Source organism: Ailuropoda melanoleuca, chromosome 9 (assembly GCF_002007445.2).
Source record: "Ailuropoda melanoleuca isolate Jingjing chromosome 9, ASM200744v2, whole genome shotgun sequence".
NCBI classification, from domain to species: domain Eukaryota; kingdom Metazoa; phylum Chordata; class Mammalia; order Carnivora; family Ursidae; genus Ailuropoda; species Ailuropoda melanoleuca.
The window spans coordinates 6260555-6270173 of NC_048226.1; the positions used below are offsets into that span (position 1 = coordinate 6260555).

At 50.9% G+C, this 9619-nt stretch overlaps 1 protein-coding gene across 1 annotated transcript in view; it reads left to right on the plus strand.

The window, feature by feature from the left end:
- Positions 1 to 3788, plus strand: part of RLBP1 (retinaldehyde binding protein 1) — an 11193-nt gene extending 7405 nt beyond the window's left edge. Inside the window, exons 5-7 of the mRNA XM_011225407.3 lie at positions 2033 to 2191; positions 3106 to 3216; positions 3532 to 3788. Coding sequence (XP_011223709.1) covers positions 2033 to 2191; positions 3106 to 3216; positions 3532 to 3690 — 429 coding nt within the window. The 3' untranslated portion in view covers positions 3691 to 3788. The remainder of the gene's footprint in view (positions 1 to 2032; positions 2192 to 3105; positions 3217 to 3531) is intronic.
- The last annotated feature ends 5831 nt before the right edge of the window (positions 3789 to 9619 follow it).

Below are 9619 nucleotides of genomic sequence, written 5' to 3' on the forward strand. Positions count from 1 at the left end.
TAAGATTTTATTTATTTATTTGACAGAGATAGAGACAGCCAGCGAGAGAGGGAACACAAGCAGGGGGAGTGGGAGAGGAAGAAGCAGGCTCATAGCATAGGAGCCTGATGTGGGGCTCGATCCCATAACGCCAGGATCACGCCCTGAGCCGAAGGCAGATGCTTAACTGCCATGCCACCCAGGCGCCCCATATTATTTTAATTAATTAATTTAAGTAATCTCTGCACCCAGTGTGGGGCTCAAACTCACGACCCCGAGATCAAGAGTTGCATCCTCTACCCACTAAGCCAGCCAGGTGGCCCCTATTTTTGGACTTTGAGGAGGCTTTTAAAGTTTTCCTCACAAACATTGTGCACATTTTCCCTTAAGCTCGTCTTAAGTGTTGTTGTAAATGGGGTTTTCTCTCCCATTATGTCTTCTGATTGGTTATTGTTGGTATATACGAACATTGTTTTTTTATATTAATTTTATATCCTGAATTTTTAAATTTATGGTAGTTTTATAATCAATTCTCTTGGGTTTTCCAAGAATGCTATCACATTGTAAATAGAAAAGATGGTTTTTCTTTTCCTTTTCTACTTGTGCCCCTGATTAAAAAAAAAAAAAGCTTGGTTGCATTGGCCAGCACCTCCAACAGAGAGTTAAATGATACAGAGATAGGAGCAGCTACGGTGTCTTACACTAAGATACTGGCTTTAGGACTAAGGGGCACGTATGTGCATGTGTGTGTTTGGGGAAGAGATTTAAAAATATTTTTTCTTGGGGGCCTGGCTGGCTCAGTCGGTGGAGTGTGCACCTCTTGATCGTGGGGTTGTGAATTCGAGCCCCACATTGGGTGTAGACACTACTTAAAAAATCTTTAGGGGGCCTAGGGTGGCTCAGTCACTTAAGCGTCTGACTCTTGGTTTTGGCTCAGGTCATGATCTCAGGGTTGTGGGATCGAGCTCTGTGTCAGGCTTTTCACTCAGTGGGGAGCCTGCTTCAGATTCTCTCTTCCTCCTGCTCATTCTTCTCTTTTTCAAATAAATAAATAAAATCTTTAAAAGAGAAATAAAATATTTTTTTATGTATGAGTTCAATGCGGGGCTTGAACTCATAACCCTGAGATCAAGACCCAGGCTGAGATCAAGAGTCAGACGCTTAACTGACTGAGCCACCCCACAAAAATAAAATCTTAAAAAAAAAAACTATTTAAAAATATTTTTTCTTATTACATAAGTACATAAGTACTTATTACATAAGTAATATGTACTTATTAGGAAATGTGAAAGAATCATAAATTAAAAATGATCCACAATTCTCCCACCCAGAAATTTCTACCATTGACATCCTTCCAATCTACTTTTTCTAGAAACATGCACATAGATGCACACATACACATATTTTTTTCTTGTAAAAATGGGATCATACCATACAATAATATTTCATGAATGAATGTTTTCCTGTATCATCATATAGATTATATATTTATTATAATATATAATATATAAAATATAATATATTATATATATATTTTTTAAACTGCTCCAGAATATTCCATAGCATGAATGTACCATAATTTCAGCAGTCCCTTATTGTTGGGCATTTAGGTTGTTTCCAGTGTTTCTACTGTAAGGGTCCTGGGATAAACACCCTAGCATCTAACCATGGATATGACATTCAAGGTTATTTTCTTGGGACACATCCACAGAGGTGGAATGTGCCAGTTTAAAGCCTGTGACAAATTTCTTTTTTTTTTTTTTTTAAGATTTTATTTATTTATTCAACAGAGATAGAGACAGCCAGCGAGAGAGGGAACACAAGCAGGGGGAGTGGGAGAGGAAGAAGCAGGCTCATAGCGGAGGAGCCTGATATGGGGCTCGATCCCATAACGCTGGGCCGAAGGCAGACGCTTAACCGCTGTGCCACCCAGTCGCCCCCTGTGACAAATTTCTTCTGGTAAAGGGTGTACTGGTTAGCTCTCCTCTCAGGACCGTAAGCCTTAATTATCTTTGCATGTTGGGTCTTATAGCCTGTCCGCTCTGTGTCCAAGATCTTGCAGGCATATTGTTTCATCCTGGAGAAGCTACTAGAGAATGAGGAAACTCAGATTAATGGTTTCTGCATCATTGAGAACTTCAAGGGCTTTACCATGCAGCAGGCTGCCGGGCTTCGGGCTTCCGATCTCAGGAAGATGGTGGACATGCTCCAGGTAAGGCCTCCGCCCTCTGTCCTGCAGGAGCCTCTCACAGGTCGGGAGGCTGGGAGGCTGGGCCCAGGTGCCCAGCTTAGCGGTGCTGGCCAGGCCCCGAGAAGCAGACCAACTAGCGCCGTGATGAGGAATGCCAACCACAGAGGCTTGCGTGGTGACGGGCAGCGTGCCGAGCATTCTCCACATTCACTCCTTAACTCCCCGAGAGCAGACCCTTCCTCCTCTCTGCTTCATTTTACAAACCTTGAAACCGAGGCTCAGAGACTTGAATGACTTCTCAAGGTCATAAAACTCTAAAGTGGCAGAGGCCAGACTTGAACCTACACCTTCAGACCTGGAATCCCCTTCTCGGTCCGCATATGTCACACTGCTTCTCTTTGTGAATTTGTCCCAAGAAAGGGATGATCGCTGATGTCCCTGACAACTCACTCCTGTCTATACTGACGTGTCAGAAGTCCTTCCGAAATCTGCTTTACGTTTATCTGGGAAAGGAGGGGTGGGAGATGGGGGTCGTGAAGGGGGTGGGTGTTGAAAGACAGCGAGTGTCCCTGGGGTCTAGAATAGTTTTCAGGCCGCTCAGCAGGCAAGTGGGTTTGCAAAAGCTCGGTCACCTAAAAACCAAGCAAGGCTACCAGTTCATTCCCTCACTTCCCCTAATGGCACCTGATACTCATCGGCAGGGAGAGGGCTGGGCTGCACGGCCTAGGGGGCTCCCTCCCTGCAGTCTGGAGCCTTCGTGAAGCGAGGCTCCCCAGTTGCTGGCCCAGGGCTGGAACCTTTAGTGGGCTGTCCTTTGGGGCAACCATGTGATGAGACAAGTCTGTCCTGGAGCCATGGGGGGAGGCAGTGGGGGAATGAGTGGGAGCCTCTGAGGCCACTGGGGCCATGGGCTGGGGCCCTCTCTGTCACTGTAGGATTCCTTCCCAGCCCGGTTCAAAGCCGTCCACTTCATCCACCAGCCGTGGTACTTTACCACCACCTACAACATGGTCAAGCCTTTTCTGAAGACCAAGCTACTCCAGAGGGTGAGTGCATGGCCACACAGGGAGGGGCTCACTCATGCCCTGGCCAGTGAGGGAATGGTGGCGGTGGCAGGAAAGCGTTCATGGCACGGGCCGGGGGATGAGGGTGGGAGGAGGAGGGGACCCCACCTGAGCCCTCCTCAGACTCTGGGCCTTGGTCCTGAGCTGAGTGACAGCATGACATGGAGGACTGTGGAGACGGACACCATCAGGCAGACATGGCGGGCTGTGCCTTTCTCCTCCTGTCCCTTTCCTCCCCTCCGTCCCCCATCCTGAGAACACCCCCCACTCAGCTCTGTCTCCCCGGCTTCCCTGTAGGTCTATGTCCATGGAGATGACCTCTCTGGCTTCTTCCAGGAGTTTGATGAGGACATTCTGCCCTCTGACTTTGGAGGCACACTGCCCAAGTATGATGGCAAGGTCATCGCTGAGCAGCTCTTTGGCTCCCGGAGCCAAGCTGAGAACACAGCCTTCTGAGGACGTCTCCTGCCGCCCACCTGTAGTTAGCATCCCTGGGCTCTCCTCAGCCGTCCTGGACCCAGAATTTTTGGAAAAGGGCTGTGGTCCCCCCTGAACCTCCCTCAGCTAGATGAGTTCAGGTGTCACCCTCCTCCCAAGTGGGGGTCAATAAAGCAGGGGCAATTCCCTCGAACACAAAGAATTGGGGACAGTTATATTCCTACTGCCTCTGAAGCTTAGGACAGTGACTTGGGTGGGGTTGAATTTCAAAGAGTCTAAGCTTCTCGATGACTTCCTTTCTAGCAGTTGTACCTCTGAGGGTCTGTGAAAGCAGGCAAGGAGGCTGGTTTAAAGATCTCTCCCCTGCCAAAATAAAATTCAATAAAATACAGTAAAAGGATAAAAGAGGGGGGATATACGACGATCTGGCAAACACAGCAATTTTGGTGGCCGGTAGGCAGGAGACAGCTTTTTCACGTGGAATTCTGGGCTGGAAGCAGCCTTGAAGTGGCTCCATTTTGTGGTGGCTTTGTCCTCTCAGTTGGGCGCGGTGTGATGTGTGCAGTGATGGTCAGGAGCTGGGACCCCCTTCCAGGGTGGCCGTTGTGTCCCCTCCTATGTGGGGTAGTTGACTGGTAGTTTGTGTTTTTTAAAAAAAGATTTTATTTATTTATTTGTCAGAGAGAGAGAGAGAGCCCCAGCAGGGGGAGCAGCAGCAGAGGGAGAGGGAGAAGCAGGCTCTCTGCCGAGCAAGGAGCCTGATCCAGGACTCAATCCCAGGACCCTGGGATCATGACCTGAGCCGAAGACTGATGCTCAACGGACTGGGGCACCCAGGCGCCCCTTGACTGGTAGTCTTAGATGTACGGACGACACCTCCAAGTCCGCTCATCCTAATGTCAGTGAAAGTTCTTGTCTTCGGTGTGAGGCACTTAACAGGGATAAGCTTCTACTCTCCAGCTGTGCAGGTTTTGACACACGCACACACTTTCCTTCTGTAAAGTCCTCTTTCCTTCAAGTGCATGGCGATTTTGGAGCGTGGGGTGAGACTCCCGGTTAGAGGCCTCTGTGAGCTGAGCATGCCGCTCCCTCCCGGAGAAGGGCTAGCTGCGGGGCTCCCGGCTTGCGGGCATTGCCCGGGGCTTCTCCCGAGATCCGCCACTGACTTTCCCACCTGGGGGCACATGCTTGTTCCTGTAGTCTGGCTAGTGCGGTGGCTGAGGGTCGGCTGGTCCGGCTGCACCCGCCCAGGTACCCCAGTAGCCCAGTGATCACCCCAGGGCTTTCCCACACTTGCCCCTCCTTCTGGGAGTGAAACACCCTGGGTACTGTGCCCACTTTTGGGGGCAGGACCTTCAGCGATTTCCTGGGCTGTAGGTTTAATCCAATCCCATCTGCTTCCACTCCTTCAGAAATTTTTCTGATCCACTGAGNATCCAATCCCATCTGCTTCCACTCCTTCAGAAATTTTTCTGATCCACTGAGAGTCCTCGTTTTTGTTTTCCAGTGTGTGTGTGTATACGTGTACGTGTGAATGTACATACACACGCACTTATTTCTTACATCCTTTCTTTCATTTCTAGGGTGTGCCGGGTATGCTCGTCATCCCTGTAGCTTCCTTCTTTATTAATGATCACAGTTGAGAGTCCAAAGTCGTAAATGATATTTACATAGAACTTCGGAGCTGGAGGACGAATCATAGCAAATTATTGTGGGTGGAGGGGTGGGAAGCTTGACCAGTGAGGATTTTCCCCAAACCCTTCAAAACCCCTTCGGAGGTGAGGGTCCCCTTTTCCAAATCAAATCTTACATGGAACTCTTGTATTTAAGCCTAAAAGAGTGAGGGCACTCGTTTGCCCCTCGAGGGATCTCCTAGAACATCTGGAGCTAAGAAGGTATTTCAATATGAGGGTGTGAACCCCTGTGCAGGGGTGCCGAGGGGTCAAGTGATCCGAGAACGGAGACTTGCATTTGCCAGGATGGGGAGCATTGGTGACCCTACGGTGGAGCTGTTGGTAGAGCATATGTAGGGGTGAGGCGGAGTCAAAGAAATTTTTAAAACTTTCAGGATATATTTCTAATTGTCTTGTAAAAGAGTTGTGTCCCAGATCTGAGGGACACAGAGGCTGATCCCTCTTGAATGACTTCTGTCTTTCCCTTGGTCCTCAACTGCCGGGAGCCCTTGTAAGTGCAGCCCAGGCCCACCCTCTGATTGATGGGGGCTCTGATTTACAAATGAGATCAGGATGTGGAGAAAACCGCAGGCAGAGGCTGACCTGGAGGCTCTCCCGTAGATCCAAATGGGACGCTGGGGTCTCCCCTACAGTCGGGAGGACCAGCTCCTCAGCTCAGGGTCGCGGTTTGCCAAGAAAGCCCTGGGGTTTTCTGAGGAAGAGGCTGTGGGGTTGCGACCCAGTGAGTCAGCTCCGACTGTGGGCTGGCACCGCCCCCTGCCGGTCATGCCCTGGTACTGCCCCTCCAGGCGCAGAGACAAGCCGGGCAGGGAAGAGGTGAGGGGACGGGCCAGACCTTATCTGGGAAGGGTGGTGCCACCTTTGGGAGAACGTGTTTGAAGACCATAAATATTAATGTCAAAATCAGCCATGCTCAGCATCGCAAAATCCCAGCTGCGTGCATGCTGGATTCCGTTAGGTGACCACCACTGTCGCGTTCGTGAGAGGAAGAGGGACAATAAAATCCTCTTTGGAAAGCCACCAAGTATGGGAAGGAGGACAACGAAACATGAATTTCATGACAGCCGTTTGCTGCTTGGAATGGCTTTCTTTCTGGAGACATCGGGATGAGGCGGGATTCTGCCACGGAGAAGTAATTTGAACAAAGTGACTGCTGTCCTCACGTGGACCTTCGGGGAATGTTGTCAGTGAGCAGACGGAGGCAATTTGTGAAGGTGTGGCTGGAGGTCTCAGGAGGGAGAGAAGCCAGAAGCTTCAGAGAGCCCTGAACGAGACTGGCCACACTGCTCAGTCTCTCTCGTTTACCTTNTTGTGTCCCCTCCTATGTGGGGTAGTTGACTGGTAGTTTGTGTTTTTTAAAAAAAGATTTTATTTATTTATTTGTCAGAGAGAGAGAGAGAGCCCCAGCAGGGGGAGCAGCAGCAGAGGGAGAGGGAGAAGCAGGCTCTCTGCCGAGCAAGGAGCCTGATCCAGGACTCAATCCCAGGACCCTGGGATCATGACCTGAGCCGAAGACTGATGCTCAACGGACTGGGGCACCCAGGCGCCCCTTGACTGGTAGTCTTAGATGTACGGACGACACCTCCAAGTCCGCTCATCCTAATGTCAGTGAAAGTTCTTGTCTTCGGTGTGAGGCACTTAACAGGGATAAGCTTCTACTCTCCAGCTGTGCAGGTTTTGACACACGCACACACTTTCCTTCTGTAAAGTCCTCTTTCCTTCAAGTGCATGGCGATTTTGGAGCGTGGGGTGAGACTCCCGGTTAGAGGCCTCTGTGAGCTGAGCATGCCGCTCCCTCCCGGAGAAGGGCTAGCTGCGGGGCTCCCGGCTTGCGGGCATTGCCCGGGGCTTCTCCCGAGATCCGCCACTGACTTTCCCACCTGGGGGCACATGCTTGTTCCTGTAGTCTGGCTAGTGCGGTGGCTGAGGGTCGGCTGGTCCGGCTGCACCCGTCCAGGTACCCCAGTAGCCCAGTGATCACCCCAGGGCTTTCCCACACTTGCCCCTCCTTCTGGGAGTGAAACACCCTGGGTACTGTGCCCACTTTTGGGGGCAGGACCTTCAGCGATTTCCTGGGCTGTAGGTTTAATCCAATCCCATCTGCTTCCACTCCTTCAGAAATTTTTCTGATCCACTGAGAGTCCTCGTTTTTGTTTTCCAGTGTGTGTGTGTATACGTGTACGTGTGAATGTACATACACACGCACTTATTTCTTACATCCTTTCTTTCATTTCTAGGGTGTGCCGGGTATGCTCGTCATCCCTGTAGCTTCCTTCTTTATTAATGATCACAGTTGAGAGTCCAAAGTCGTAAATGATATTTACATAGAACTTCGGAGCTGGAGGACGAATCATAGCAAATTATTGTGGGTGGAGGGGTGGGAAGCTTGACCAGTGAGGATTTTCCCCAAACCCTTCAAAACCCCTTCGGAGGGGAGGGTCCCCTTTTCCAAATCAAATCTTACATGGAACTCTTGTATTTAAGCCTAAAAGAGTGAGGGCACTCGTTTGCCCCTCGAGGGATCTCCTAGAACATCTGGAGCTAAGAAGGTATTTCAATATGAGGGTGTGAACCCCTGTGCAGGGGTGCCGAGGGGTCAAGTGATCCGAGAACGGAGACTTGCATTTGCCAGGATGGGGAGCATTGGTGACCCTACGGTGGAGCTGTTGGTAGAGCATATGTAGGGGTGAGGCGGAGTCAAAGAAATTTTTAAAACTTTCAGGATATATTTCTAATTGTCTTGTAAAAGAGTTGTGTCCCAGATCTGAGGGACACAGAGGCTGATCCCTCTTGAATGACTTCTGTCTTTCCCTTGGTCCTCAACTGCCGGGAGCCCTTGTAAGTGCAGCCCAGGCCCACCCTCTGATTGATGGGGGCTCTGATTTACAAATGAGATCAGGATGTGGAGAAAACCGCAGGCAGAGGCTGACCTGGAGGCTCTCCCGTAGATCCAAATGGGACGCTGGGGTCTCCCCTACAGTCGGGAGGACCAGCTCCTCAGCTCAGGGTCGCGGTTTGCCAAGAAAGCCCTTGGGTTTTCTGAGGAAGAGGCTGTGGGGTTGCGACCCAGTGAGTCAGCTCCGACTGTGGGCTGGCACCGCCCCCTGCCGGTCATGCCCTGGTACTGCCCCTCCAGGCGCAGAGACAAGCCGGGCAGGGAAGAGGTGAGGGGACGGGCCAGACCTTATCTGGGAAGGGTGGTGCCACCTTTGGGAGAACGTGTTTGAAGACCATAAATATTAATGTCAAAATCAGCCATGCTCAGCATCGCAAAATCCCAGCTGCGTGCATGCTGGATTCCGTTAGGTGACCACCACTGTCGCGTTCGTGAGAGGAAGAGGGACAATAAAATCCTCTTTGGAAAGCCACCAAGTATGGGAAGGAGGACAACGAAACATGAATTTCATGACAGCCGTTTGCTGCTTGGAATGGCTTTCTTTCTGGAGACATCGGGATGAGGCGGGATTCTGCCACGGAGAAGTAATTTGAACAAAGTGACTGCTGTCCTCACGTGGACCTTCGGGGAATGTTGTCAGTGAGCAGACGGAGGCAATTTGTGAAGGTGTGGCTGGAGGTCTCAGGAGGGAGAGAAGCCAGAAGCTTCAGAGAGCCCTGAACGAGACTGGCCACACTGCTCAGTCTCTCTCGTTTACCTTCAGAGATGCCGGAGGGCTCTGATGCCACCTGGTGGTCTGCAGAGCTTCCTGGGAGAGGGAAGGCCGGCTCTTAAGCCAGCCGGGAAAGGGGCTGAAGAGCCACCTGAGGGGTGAGCTGGACCATCTTTCAATCCCACTTCCCATGGTGGGTGTGGCTCTGGTGTTGAGCAAACTCAGCAGTGCAGGGTCGAGACGGAAGCTCACAGGATCCCCAGGAACCTCACTGGGGTCCCAGGACGGTGGTGTCTCTCCCACTGGGGAGCTTGCTAACAGGGCAGAATCTCAGGCCCCACCTCAGATCGGCTAAATTCGTATCTTAAGTTTAACGAGATCCCTGCAGGCTGGAAATCCCTGGGGAGTTTTAAAACTGGGGGGCCTGGGGCCCATCCCCAGAGACTCTGTTGTGCTGGGGTGTGGCCTGGGCATCAAGAGCTTTCCAAGCTTCCCAGGTGGCCCAACTACGCGCCTGCTGCAAGTCCCGTGTGTTGACATACAGAGGGAGTGAGGATATGGGGGAAGCCACTCGGGCCGGTTTTAATATCTAAGGATTTAAAAGCAACCTTTGCACGTGGCTCTTTTTTCCTGAGCCGAGAGGGC